General features: G+C 40.5%; 1 protein-coding gene across 1 annotated transcript; it reads left to right on the forward strand.

The window, feature by feature from the left end:
• Positions 5,852-13,035, forward strand: LOC8085075 (AP2-like ethylene-responsive transcription factor At2g41710). Its single transcript, XM_021446771.1, has 10 exons — positions 5,852-6,228; positions 6,934-7,016; positions 8,025-8,033; positions 8,118-8,206; positions 10,094-10,167; positions 10,258-10,308; positions 10,627-10,694; positions 10,803-11,374; positions 11,451-11,537; positions 12,746-13,035. Exons 1-9 carry the CDS (start codon positions 5,975-5,977, stop codon positions 11,499-11,501), a joined length of 1,251 nt encoding a protein of 416 aa, XP_021302446.1. The 5' UTR covers positions 5,852-5,974; the 3' UTR covers positions 11,502-11,537; positions 12,746-13,035.

Raw genomic sequence — 14,905 nt, forward strand, 5'->3', positions numbered from 1 at the left:
AATACATCTTCTTTGTATATGATTTAGTTGTGGTTTTTAATAGAGGTAACTTTAGGATGTAAGTAACTGGGTCCCTTCGACGTGAATTAAGATATGCATATGGCTCATTTTCACAAAGACTGTTGGAAACCTTCTCACATTCTACAAGGAGTTTAGCAAGTTCAAGTTTTCTAGGAAATCTTTACTTGAAGACATTATTTATACCTTCACTCCTTTGAGCTGAAGTTATATCAACTCTAAAAGAGTCACAGTATATAGCAACCCACTTTTTCCTCAAAGCTTATAGGTTTGTCATCAATTGGTTGTTCTCAAGGTTATACTAACAATTCCTGCCACTTATAAATAAACTGTGTTCATACAGACATCTTTTAAAGTCATGTAAAAATGTGTAAGGATAATTCTAAATTATGTGCCATATATGTTTAACAACATTAAGATAGCTATGCTACAAACAAAGAAAATGGCTTGTATGCTTCTGCTACATCTTGATTAGTGAAAATTGTGCCGAGACATTTGCCTTGTTAGGTCTCAAAGAGCCAAAGAAATGATTCAATAGTCTCATTCTGACTCAAAAATTATTGTTTGCTTATGATGGTTCATGCCAAGGAGTGGAGCAAAAGACATTTCAAACTTAATCTGAAACGTATGTCAAAGGATACAACATCACCAAAGCATGCATAGTCTATAGAAGACTGACTATTTGCCTAAAAGAAATTAGCTAACTCCTCAACTATTTGAGCAAGATAAAATATACAAGATCATCTTTCTGGTTATTCTTCAGGTATCCAACAATGATTGTGCATCATTGGATTCTAAGTACTTATCACGCTCACGACCGATCTCATTATTTATGAATGGAACTTTGTCATGTCCTCCATAAAACTCTTTCATGAACTCATATACCTGGGTTGGCTTCACCTCAGCTTCTCTTATCTTACCAATTAGTTGTCTATGTGCTTCAGTAACATGACATTGGGACTTCAACTTGTGCAACTTATTTGGACTAGCAAGATAATGGTCGTGATCAAGTACAACCTTTTGCGCTTTCTAAATCCCATGTTTGTTGACACTAAACTAAACACGAGAATCACAACTTGTCCTTGCAATATCTCTATTACAAACTACATGTTTCTAATATATAGTTTTATCTGCTCGCACTTTATATGACTTTTTCTGATACTAGAATCCAACCTTACCAGCATAGGTATTGTACATCTCATAAGCTTTATACTCTGAATTGAAAATTATTCCAACTTTAGGATCAATCAAATTTGCCCAACTTTATCAACCACCTGTTATACATTGAGATGGAAATTTAAATTATTTCACAAAACAATTTTATACTATGATATTTTTTTCATGCCTAATAATTGAACTAACATCTCATACCTCAACTGATGGTTGTGCTAATGATTTTGATTACTTCAAAACTGATGAAGTCAAGGGCAATGTGGGCATCGACTTAGTGGCAGCATGGACAGTCCCATGTCAGAAAACACATGTTGAGATGTTCTCGAACCAATACCGATAAAACAAACCTAGGCGAAACATATCATCATTTCATCTTGCAATCCAAGTGATCCACGAACGAACCTGGGAGTATATGTTGATAGGGGTCATATTTCTTTTAGTAAACCTCAGTATTTGGACCACAGACGCGTGAGCTCTGAGGATTTCATACTAGATGTGGATGCGTGGATCTAGTCTTTATATTGAAACCGGATAGGATGCGTGAGCTTTTAGTGAAAGATAATTTGTATCGGACGTGGACGCATGAGCAGGGATCGGAATTTGGTCTCTCTGGGTAGATTTGGTAAAAATAACATATACTCCCTCCATACTAAAAAACCTGACGTTTAGGACATGATTGTGGTAACCAAGGAGTGATTAATTAGGGGTTAGTTTTTCTTCTTTGCCCTTAATAAATAGGGTTGCGGCTGCTCTTTAATCAAGAAAAATAACCTACTCAATTGGCTACTGCGCAGAGGTTTCAATGCTCTAGCCCAGGTTCGAATCTTGCCATCTTGGACAGTTAATGCCGAGAGTGAGAGGGGTAAACACGTCCACAGTTTGCCTCGGTACAGCAGAACGTCAGGCTTTAGAAAAATAGGGTAGAAGTCCAAAACGTCTAGTTTTTTAGTATGGAGGGAGTACTTTCTTTGTTTCTAAACAAGTGTTGTTCTCGTTTTTCAAGGAGCTAAATAGGTTTAACTTTGACCAATTATATATATATATAATACATAATTAGTATCATTAAATAGATTGTTGAATTTCTTTTTAAGGTTTGAATTCGCTTTATACTCATTAAAGTGGGGGAAACCTCTTTTCTAAAAAAAATATTTTTATGGTAAATTTATTTTTAGAGATACGTATAAACTTAAGAAAGTTTATCTATTATATAACTATACTTACGCCTTGTTTATACGAAAAGATTTTAGATTTCGCTACTGTAGCACATTCGTTTGTTTGTGGCAAATATTGTCTAATTATGGACTAACTAGGATCGAAAGATTCGTCTCGCGATTTACAGGTAAACTGTGCAATTAGTTTGTATTTTCGTCTATATTTAATGCTTGATGCATGTGTCGAAAGATTTGATGTGACAGAGAATTTTGAAAACTTTTTGGTTTTCAGATGAACTAAACAAGGCCTTATTTTAGAACGGAGAGAGGGCTCGGTAAAGCCTGAGTTAAAGAAACAACTTGTTCTGAGATTTCATCTCCACCGTGGTCGGTGCACCAAAACCAATTTCGTTACTCCGAGGCCGAGCCAGGTACGTAAACGTCTAGAGGCCGTGGCAGGCACGTACGTACACCGATGAGACGCAGCGGAGCGCGTGTACGTGTAACGTGTCCAGATCGAGCCAGCCGCGTATATATACATGTAAGAGAGGCCGAGAGCAGGCGCGTACACGAAGGAGTGAGCAGGTGCTCCTGCAGTATTATTAAGTATAGTGTGTGATTCGATTTCGACCGTGCATTGTGACCGTTGGGCGCATCACGAGAAACTTGCGTAGCTAGATGAACACACGTTGCTCTCGCTAGCAAGGCTTGCGTCTGCTGTACGTGTGCATGTCTACGGTGACTCGGAATCCTGCTCCGGTTGTCCGGTGTTCCCCTTGATCTGATCGACGCACCTGCATCTCGTGTCCACGTCATGATTTGGAATCTCACACCTTGGATCCCTAGAGAGAGCGTGTGTACAGCGGCTGACATCGTCAACCATCTAGTAGAGTGCAGAGGTGCCACATATTATTTTGTGTGGCAGGTAATTTAGGAAGAGAAATAGGAGAGGAAAATGTGTCAAGAATCTATGGCATGTTTAGTAGTTCACTACCCCAGCCAACTTTTTCTGTAATGGCCAGAACCGTCAAATTTTGGTCTTTCTAGTCTCTTCATCGGGTTGTAAGCCATATACACGCCCCCCAAGTCATATGGCTAGCGCCGCATTCTGCGTAGAGTTGTTTACAGGAGTCTTTGCGACTATTTACATGTAAATCGCGAGATGAATCTTTTGAGCATAGTTAGTTCATGATTGGACAATATTTGTCAAATAAAAATAAAAATGCTACAACACCCAAAACTAAAAAAAAATTCAGAATTAAACAAGGCCGTCCCTTGGACTAATGTTGCCGTTAGCTAATAATGTCATGTTCTGCCCCACGCGTAAAAGAGATATTCCTATAAAAGCAATTCATTAGCAAGTAAAGAGTCGCCTGTCTCGCACCCTTTCAAAAAGAGATCACGATCTTTGCTCTTCCTCGCTCATCTACGCTTGTCCATGAGTGATACAAGCATTCTATGTTTATTATTCTTTTCTAGAGTCTGATCAATTAGACCTTGCTTGGTTGTAGTTGTATCTTGTGGTGGGTCTAGGATTTTGAGGTCGGGTATATTCAAATTGCGAAGGTGTGTCAATATTTTCATAATCTGAAGTCTTGTATTTTGCATTGAATGTGTTTTGGGGGTTTGGGGTTAAACTTTTTAATACTCTACCTGTAGTTTTCACTTTTCCTAATACACGTACATGTACACATTGTATGCGGATATTATTTTGGCAAAAGTAACGGGTATTCAATCGAATATCCTTGAATCTATATAGGCTTGGCCATGCTTCTATTTATCATTCTATTCCAATCTACATGTGCTATATGGTAGAATAGAGCCTAAATTTTATCTTATTTCACACCAACATATATGAATTAAGGTGGATATAAATATATCCAAACAAGTTTTTAGGCCTTCTTTTAGATCCAAAAACATTTTTGGATTTCGTTACTGTAGCACTTTCGTTTGTATTTGATAATCAGTGTTTAATCATAGACTGACTAGGCTCAAAAGATTCGTCTCACGATTAATTAGTTATTTTTTAGTCTATATTTAATGCTCCATGCATGTGCTACAAGATTCAATGTGATGAGGAATTTTAAAAAGTGTTTGGATTTTAGGGTGAACTAAACAAGGCCTTAATGTACTCCCTCTATATAGGATTTAGAAGTCGTTTATGATAGCAACATAGTCTACAAAACACAACTTTGATCTCTAATTTTTGTAAAAATATTTAGAAAAAATGATAAATGTATACTTTTATAAAAGTATTTTTCAAGACAAATCTATTCATATAACTTTTTCATTTGCAAACTTAACGATTTAAAAGTTATTGTTGATTTATATTTCCAATGTTTGACTAAAACCTTATTCAAATTACTTCTAAATTCAGGGATTACTTCACTAGTCGACAGATTACTTCACTAGTCGACACCTTTATAGATACAACTCGCTTGTCGATAAATCTTTCAAGGTAAAACGAACATTTTTTTCCGTTGGTCTGACTGTAGCCAAATAATGCTTCTGTTTAATGAACATACAGTATTAGACTATCTCCAACAATCGTCACCCAAAATACAAGATCTATTTGTCCTTTGGGTAGCGCTACAGGTAAAAGGTTTCATACCTATTTTTAGTCTTCTCCAACAACAAGGCCTAAAAGACAACACTCTCTGTAAATAGGTCTCGAGAAGAGAGGATACCTAAATTTGGGTTATGCTCCTCCTGATACCTAAAATAGGTCTTCTGTATGGGTACTCTGTTGGAGGCTATAAGTATTGTGTTGGAGACCCATTTTAGTTCGGGTTTCCAAATAAGTCTCCTGTTGGAGACAGCCTTAGAGCAAGTATTATAGTGGGCTGTAAGCTGGCTAGATGCTGAGGTGGAGGAGAGAAGAGATGAGAGAGAGGAGAAGCGGGTTGTAAGCTTACAGCCAGTCTGGGCACAGGAACCAAAAAACTTTGTGAAAGAGACAAGTGGGCCATGTATCAATAGTGAATAGCTAACTATTGTATGGGTGGGCTGGGAGAAGGCTGTAAGAAACCTTATAGCCAGCAACTGGACTGTATTGGCTGTATTATTAAACTTGCTCTTAATAGTATAAGCTGTTGCTCTGTCACTGTGTCTTACGCTTTGTCTCGTACGGCATGCTGCGGGCGTGGATACCTCCACACGACGACGCAACGCGGCCACTCATCAACTCAAGTCGAGGCACCAGGTCTACCTCGAGAAGCGCACCCGTTGCCGTTCGAGGAAACGACGAGGGGCCAATCCGATCCGATGCCCCCGTTCCGATGTCGTCACGTCCGGGCCCAAACCCACCTGCCCAGAGACGCGCTTCCCCCATTCCCGTCCCATCGCGAGGGCAACTCATCAATGCCGCATCCTCGGATTCCCCTGGCGGCCCCGCCCGCCTGTCTCCCCTGTGCCAGCCCACTGGGCTCCACGCGTCCCTATCGCCCCGACGACGCGGCCCCACTCCACCCGGTTCACACACCATTTCAAATCCCACCACCACCCACGCCGCCCCCAAACGGTCACCCGTTTTACGCTTCGCTGCCGCTGCGGCTGCGCCACACCGAACCCCTCCCCTCGCCGTCGCGGCTCGGCTCCGCCCCGATCGATCGATCCGGCCGGCGGAGGGCGCCATGGCCTCCCCCAACCCCGAGGCGGCCGCGGGGCTGCAGACCGTGGCTGTGGCGGCGGGGGGAGGGGAGGGCGGCTCGTCCTCATCGCTCGGCGCCGTTGCGGGGGCGGCGGCTGTGTCGTCGTCCGGGGAGCTAGTGCCCAGGAGGTCCTTGGCGGTGCGGAAGGAGCGCGTGTGCACGGCCAAGGAGCGCATCAGCCGCATGCCTCCCTGTGCCGCGGGGAAGCGGAGCTCCATCTACCGCGGGGTCACCCGGTACGCGCCGCACGGTCCCTGCCATGCCCCCCCTCCGTGCTAGCACTTTGTTGCCGCCTGCTCGAGAGCTTACGCCCTCGCTAATCTTGCGCGCGCGCTTCGATCGGATGCCTCCTTGGTTGAATCTCCTCCTTTGCTAGGAGCTTGGAGTGTCACTCCATGTTGTTTCGGCCATTCGGGATCTACTATGTGTGCGCAAATTCCAATACCCTGTAGGTCGAATGACTGCGGCACACTAGTTAAGCTAAGCTCTCTTGAGTCTTAACAGCGTTGACCTTCTTCTGATCTTAGTAGGTATCCTATTCCTAGTCACGGTTAATTTTGACAAGTACTTGAATTCTAAAAAATTCTGGCAACCTTTGGCACATCGGATTTCAGCTTGGTAGTGGATCAATGCTGTTTTATTCAGCATTCAGTGTTCATCGTCTCATGCTCCTCTGTTGTTGTTGCATGGGTAGTTAGTTGATGTAATTTTTTTGAGGAAAAGCTTAGTTGATGTAATACCTAGAGTTTTGGATTCTTCTGAAGCAATTTCGGTCCAGCAACTGAATCGAAATAATTTAGCTGTGTTTTCTGCCGCTACCAGCAACGTTAGCAGCCGCTAGCACTTCTATCATGGCTTTGTTATAACTAGTTTTAACCTTTTCTCCATTACCTTATGTGTTTGTATACATTGATATAGAACTGACTTTGGCTCGTCAATAGGCATAGGTGGACAGGTCGATATGAGGCTCACCTTTGGGACAAAAGCACTTGGAATCAGAATCAGAACAAAAAGGGGAAACAAGGTATGTCTGTCTCTCTAGTACAGAGTACCTGCAGTTGTATGTGTTCTTGAATTCCTAAATAGATTGCAACTGTCAGATGGGCAAACTTGTCCACTAAAACCTGATTAGGTTGAATAGATAGTTTGACTTGGTTATGTAGATAGTTTCTGGTTGCATGTACCACGTAGTCAGACTTTTAATACTTTGCCATTGATATGTAATTGAATACTCCCGTTGTTTCGCAATATTTGTTTTGTCTGCACACCTAGGTGGTATAGGGTTTGATTGAGATTACATGGAGTTATGATAAATTTGTACTCATTGGACATATTAATAGTTCATCTATCTAATGAAACCAGGTACAATCTGATTTCGTGGAAAGATCATGAGCTGTAATAAGCCTCTAAGATATGTGGACCAGACAAACTTTGTAAAACATATTTATAATATTGCGATTTTGCTTTTCTATAAATATACCCTGGCAGAAATTAATGGTCTAGCCCCAGCCCAATTCTCACTTGGGCGATGGTTAGGCCACCGTGTATGGATGGGGGTGGGGGTTCGGGGGTTTTCTCGCCGGGTGAGAAGACACTTTCTTCTTAATTTGAAAGCTGCGGCAGCAGTCTTAACCGCGCCGGTTGAGGTTTTTCTTTTTGAAATTAATGGTCAAAGTTACATGTCCAAATCGACATTTATTTTGGTGACTGGAGGAATCTTCTTCAACCTAACACTTGACACTCAAACATGATTTCCACCTTTCCCACCGTGCTGTGAATCAGTTGGCCTGTCACAAAATAATGATTGTTCTTGCATTATGCCATAATCACTGAAAGACATGGATGGACGTAAAGCGCTATGCCTGCTGCAGTTTCCTCTGAGCTATTTCATATCTCTGGGAGATGCATAACTGTATTTAGTCAACAATATTGTTTTCTTTGTTATGTTTATTTCTGCACAGCTATCACTGATCTGATTTGATTGAATTGTTTCTTTTGCATGGAAAACTACATCGCCCAATTGCTATTGCAGTATATTTAGGTAAGTGGCATCCTGGTTTTAACTTAATTTGCAGAGTTGCTATGATTTTCTTAATCATTCTCAATTCTGTGTGCAATAACATAGGCGCATATGATGACGAAGAGGCTGCAGCAAGGGCCTATGACCTTGCTGCATTAAAATACTGGGGAGCTGGAACACAAATAAATTTTCCAGTGAGTCATTTTTCCTTGTGTGATGGTGATTGTGACTCGTGTTTCTAATTGCTGTAAGTTCTACTTTTTTTTTAGAGTTCAAGGGCCATTGCCCCCATCTTTCAAATTCATTAGAAGACAATAATATTCAATACAGCGCAGTGGATATGATCCAGCAAACCCCATAAACCAGAAGACCAAACCTAAAGTCCTAAACCAAGACTACTGAAGAACCTACTGAAAGGAACCCACAGAAACCTCAGCAGCACTCGCCACTGAACACCAACCTAAATAAACAACCATCAGCTTTAACCACAGAAAACAGCACCCAAGGATTGCAAGATCAGCAAACTGGATCTCACGCCAGTCTGCAAGAGCTCCAGCCTTGGAAATCATCAGAAGAAGAAACCAGCTCCGGCTTCATCTTCAGGAAACTCTGCATTCAGTCCACCACTTGCAGCTTCTCCAGAGAATGCCCAGTCCCACCGCCATCTTCAGGGAGGAAGCCACAACACTATAGAAGCTTTCCTCTTGATCTCCAGCACTATTCTTGACAGGGAATCCTTCTTGTTCTCTGGGCACAATGTTCAGCAGGATATCCATCCCTTTCCATCGCGTATTCTGAAAACATAAGTCATTTCTTAGCTTCCATAAGCTCAGAAGAGTACCAGCAGTAATTATTTTCATCAAAACATGTCTTTTATTACTAAGCCAAAACTGTCCAATGGATTCAAAGGAACCTCCCAGGTTCACCTCAAGAATCTCAGAGAACACACACCAGAGCTGTGCAGCTACTGCACACTCAAAAAACAAGTGTAAAACATATTCTTTCTCACAACAAAACAAGCAAGAAACATCCTAACTTTCTTCTTTTACTCAAGTTATCTCTAGTAAGCACTTTTTGTTTTTAGACAACAACCACAAGAAAATCAGCTTTGTATTGATAGAAATTGTTTAATTCAGGAAGCATCTTGTGGAAACTTTTTTTTTCGTAAAAATGACCCTTATTTGTTTCTAACATTGAGCAATGAGACGTCAAAATCTGCTTTCCTTTAATAGAAATTGTTTAATTAAGGAAGCATTTTGTGAGTCTCCTTTTTTTGGTAAAAAAGACCCTTCTTTGTTTCCAACATTGAGTAATTAGGTGCATAAATGCAAAGAAATCTTGACAAAAGCTATTGAGCAACATAGTTTTGTACTTTCAAATTGGAGGCTTTGAGACTGTAACCAGATGTAAGATGTGTCTATATCATGGTTGTTGCCTTCTTTTTGTCCTTTATTTTGAACTTGACAAACTGTGGTCCTGATATATCATGCTTGCACAAGTACCTGCTGTACTATTTTGTCACATGATGAAATGATGGGCAAGAAATTGCACTTCCGAACCTGTACTTCTATCCATTAATTCTATTATTTTTTGTAGTGATATTTGAAAATGGATGTTTGCATGTCATAATTGCGCAGTTCTACTTGAGTAGAATGATTTCTTTTTTGGAATATTCAAGTCGGTCGACTGATAAGTGCAATGAAAACAACAATATCTTCTGTTGAGTGTGACAAAACAAATGTATCAACCCATTAATTCTATTATTTTTTTGTAGTGATATTTGGAAATGGATGTTTGCATGTCATAATTGTGCAGTTCTACTTCAGTAGAATGTTTTCTTTTTTGGAATATTCAAGTCGGTTGACTGATAAGTGCAATGAAAACAACAATACCTTCTGTTGAGTGTGACAAAACAAATGTATCAACACACAGAATTGCTTGAACTAATAACTGTACATGAGTTGCCAATGTAGAGTATTATGCTATCTCTGTTCCATACTTATTATCACAGTAGTCAATTAAAGTTGTGTTGTATTTTTTTTATTTTTCAGACTTATGTTCATATATGTTTGCTTGTTTAGGTCTCTGACTATGCAAGAGACCTTGAAGAGATGCAAATGATCTCCAAGGAGGACTATCTCGTGTCTCTTAGGAGGTATATTTGTGCATTTGTAATATATATATATATATATATACAGATTATTCTATTTTATTAAGCACTGACCAGAAGATCCATCCACTGCAGAAAGAGCAGTGCCTTCTACAGGGGGTTACCAAAATATCGTGGGCTTCTTAGGTATGTTTTAGCTACAAAGATTTCTATCCCTGCTAATGGAAAATACTTTTTTATGCGAACCCTTAATTCATACTTTAATAAAGCAGATTTCTATACTTCATTAGGAATATTTTATTTCGCCCATAGAAACTTATCTCTGTTATGTATATCTTGAAGGAGAAACCGCAAATAGTCCATTTACTACCAATTCCAATCACTAGTTTGATCCTAGCTACCTTGTGCATAAATTTCTTCATACTCTGTCACAACATTAAGTCGTGTGCTAGTCAGAATCTTGGCACTTCTTAAAGCTTCACATTGGTGTGCCTTATCATGCAGGCAACTTCATAATTCCAGATGGGATACCTCTTTGGGACTTGGCAATGACTACATGAGCCTTAGTTGTGGTCAGTCTGTACAGACTTCTGCTGTTCTTTATAGTTGTCGAACTCTAAGGTGATAGAAGTTGCTATCAGATTGTGTGGCTAATGATTTTATTACTTCTGAAACTACAGGCAAGGATATCATGTTGGATGGGAAATTTGCAGGAAGCTTTGGGTTAGAGAGGAAAATTGATCTTACAAATTACATCCGGTGGTGGCTACCAAAGAAGACAAGGCAGTCAGATACATCTAAAACAGAAGAAATTGCTGATGAAATTCGAGCTATTGAAAGTTCAATGCAACAGACTGAACCCTATAAGTTGCCTTCTCTTGGCCTCGGCTCGCCATCAAAGCCCTCTTCAGTGGGTTTATCAGCATGCAGCATATTATCTCAGTCTGATGCCTTTAAAAGCTTCTTGGAGAAGTCTACAAAATTATCTGAAGAATGTACTCTTAGCAAAGAAATTGTAGAAGGAAAGACTGTTGCCTCAGTACCTGCTACTGGATATGATACAGGGGCAATTAATATTAACATGAATGAGTTGCTAGTGCAAAGATCTACGTATTCGATGGCCCCTGTTATGCCTACACCAATGAAGACTACCTGGAGCCCTGCTGATCCTTCCGTGGATCCACTTTTTTGGAGCAACTTTGTTTTGCCATCAAGTCAACCTGTTACAATGGCGACAATAACAACAACAACGGTTTGTTTCTCTCCCTGATTATCTAGATAAACTCTCTTTTCTTATTTTGCTGAATCTGACCAATGATTCACAACAGTTTACAAAGAATGAGGTAAGTTCAAGTGATCCATTCCAGAGCCAAGAGTGACTGCACAAGCTTATTGAAGCAGGATATTTTAGATTGGTAAGTAAAGAGTCCAAATCTGATATTATTTCTAAATGTTTCCATTTATTTTTCATTAAGTTTAGCTCAAACTTTTTACTTTTTGTGTAACAGTAACACCAAAATTTTGGTAAAGAGACTGGAAAGGAAACTTCGAATTGTTGAACTGATTATCTGTATGTTCATAAAAACATACAAGTAATTTGACAAAGTAGTCTTTGTCCTAACTCCTAGTGGTATATTAGAATACAAAAAATATATAGCGCCCTCTTTTGCTAAAATATCATGTTGCAATATTTCAAAAAATTATCACAAAAATTATGTATGTAGTACAGCCAAAGTTAAGTGTGGCTGCAATAATTCATTTTGAAATTCATCTTTGATGTTGAGATTAAAAAAACAGAAGTGCCACTGTCAGCACATAATGAACAGTCCCAGGTTGACTGCTTATCTATTTCGTTTCTTGACATCTAGGATGAATTTCAAACTGAACTGTTGCGGCTATACTTAACTTTATGTTTACTGCATACATGATTTTTGTGATGATTTTTGAAACATTGCAGCATGGTACTTTAGCTAACGAGGGCGCCAAATCTGCACTCATTAGAATATTTATCTTCCTTGCAAAAACTAGTGCCATTTTTTTTTAAAATTGTAAATGGTGAAAGATTATTAACATTACACTAATTCGTTATAAACTACTGCACTACAGAATGCTTTCATATGTCTCTCTGCATCTTAACTAGCATCATTTCATGGAATAATGTTAATGTCATTCACATACGGATAAATGCCTATGCATAGGCCATGGAATTATTTTTTTCTTGAACATGCAGGAGAGTAGTGTATCATTATGTTAAAAAGAAAAATCAGGTAGAGAAACCGTTACAGCCAACACGGCAACACCCCACCTCACTCGCATCCCTAGAAAAAGGCATGCATGATATCAAATGGACACTCCATGGGCTTGCCCTGGCACTTAATTTTAGTAGGGACCTCGTCAGGAAATTCCCATGCTTGCAGTAGCCAGTACGTGTAGATTACTACCAAAATTGATAGGCACAAAGTGCACCCCATTTTAAGATTAGTAAGAACTTTGTAGATTTCCATTGATTTATGCACGAGGATGACTATCATGTCCTTGATTCTTGATTTTTTTTTGGTATTAGATTGCTATAATTTGCTATTTACAGTTTATTAAAGCTTTGGACATTTCAAATGATGAACAGGTCGAAGGCAACATCCTGTGCGTCAACTAGATTCTTTTTGTCCAGCTTTTGATGTCGCGACTTGTGAGCAATACTCCTTGTTTATCCATACTTCATAGGACATGAATAGAAGGTAAGACAAGTGCAAGCATAGTTATGTAATATACAGTGGCTAGCTGCCAGAAAATGAGATTTAGTTGTAAAGCTGTCTGTACATATTGAGACGGTTATTTCAGTTAAGGCTCAACAGATTTGAGGAAAATATCCAACGAAATGGTGCAGCTTAATTGCTAATTTAGTTATTTTGTACAGATGATTCCATGGGAAACCTCCTTTACTATAAAGCCATACCTCATAATTTTATAATGGGCCATAGCAGTTTTTATTAGCTTAATTACTAGTATAAACTTATAGAAGAATGAAGAACAAGAGTTGCCAAGGTTATCTGTTGAAATAAATAGCAGTTGTTAGTGGTTTCATTTACACATCGTGCAAATAATGTCATGTTTCGACGTTTTGTCTTTTTGCAAGTTTTAGAGTGGTTTTACCCATCCCCATGTCAAAGTATTGAGGGAAAAAAAACTCTTCCCCGTGCCTAGCCTTGGTATTAGATTTTTTTTTTATAAAGGAAGGATTTTATTAATTCACAGTCATTACATCGAGTTCATACAATAAAAGTGAATTCACTCCTGGCTTCTGCCTAAACACAAAGCCTAAGAGAAAGAAACCTCACACTCTAGTGACAATCAATTCTAAGACTAGATCGCCACCCATGTGCCCGGAAGAAAAACACCGTAACCGCTTGCATCAGTGTTGCAATGCCGAGATTGGATTTGGAACAAAACTCCGTACTCTTTGAGAGTTGGAAACAACTCGTGTCCACCAGAAAGGTTTACAACTACCCTGTTTGGCAACATTGTATTATCTGTCACCTGTAAATGCATTCCACCTGGAATTCACAAGTATACATAGGTACCAGGTAATATTTTTCGCCGGTATAAACTTGTTCTTTGGATAGGGGGAAACAACAACTGTGCAAATATCTACTGATTATGAGGTGCTGATAGATTCGCACACATGCAGCCATTAAAGTCCGTTACATTCCAATTGATCTAGGTGTCAATCTGAATTTGCAAACAAACCTCAATGTTGTGAATTACCAACTTCTACATGAAGTTCAAGGAAAAGTTATTTGGCCACGGAGACCACAGTGAGCAGGTTAGAATGGCACCATTTCAACAATCACTGAAATTTCAGAGCATATCATAGTCTGGACTCTACATTTGCGTTTCAAACAGATATGAATACATTGATTCTAGCGATGAAATTGACATACAGAAGAAGACGCTATAGGGGGCAAGAATCAAGCATTATTCGAGATAATTAATTAATCCGTATCTATCTAGTTTGTCCTAGAATTGCCCTAGCCGACTACGCCCTAGATTATATATATCAACTTCAATTTCTTATCAAAATCGCCATCCCTAGAGCCCCATCAGGGTGTTGACCGGCCTCCACGTGGCGCTCCAGCTCCGCCGAACGGAACGCCCAGAACTCCACCTCCGGCTTCCTGCCCATCTCCTTCGCCACCGCCATGGCTTCCTCGAGCTGGTTGTCTGCCAAGAAACGACTCCACTGAGGGCCGAAGAGACGGTAGCAGCTGTTCGACCCGACCATCCAGAGCCTCATGTCGAACCGCCGGCCGTGCCGGTCGTAGGCCGGCACCTGCATCCCCTGCGGCGCCCTTCGTCGGGGTAGGAGCCGTCGTCGCGCACGATGTCCTTCTCCTCTGCCGTGAGGAACGCCGCGAGCGCGTCGGCGTCGGTGATGACACCGCGCTTCCGGCAGGGAATGAGCAGGCGCGCCTGGTTCGGATCGACGTCAGCTCTGTTGAGCGTCTTCTTGAAGACGAGCCGCGGGGCCGTGGCGCTGAGCGCGGCCAGGACGTCCCGCAGCGCTTCGAGGGCCGCGTCGTCGCCTAGTCCTCCGCCTGCGTCCATGTTTCCGGTTCACGGACTACGGGACTAGGACTAGGACTAGCATGCAAATATATATATATATTGCACGTCCACGCTCGTAGCCTCGGTACATATATATATTGCCTGAACTGAGAGATGAACAGTAGTATCGAGCTAGGATTGTACTAGCATGCAAATAATATATCCAATCGTGGTTGAAAAG

Source organism: Sorghum bicolor, chromosome 9, assembly GCF_000003195.3.
Source record: "Sorghum bicolor cultivar BTx623 chromosome 9, Sorghum_bicolor_NCBIv3, whole genome shotgun sequence".
In the NCBI taxonomy this organism is placed as follows: Eukaryota; Viridiplantae; Streptophyta; class Magnoliopsida; order Poales; family Poaceae; genus Sorghum; species Sorghum bicolor.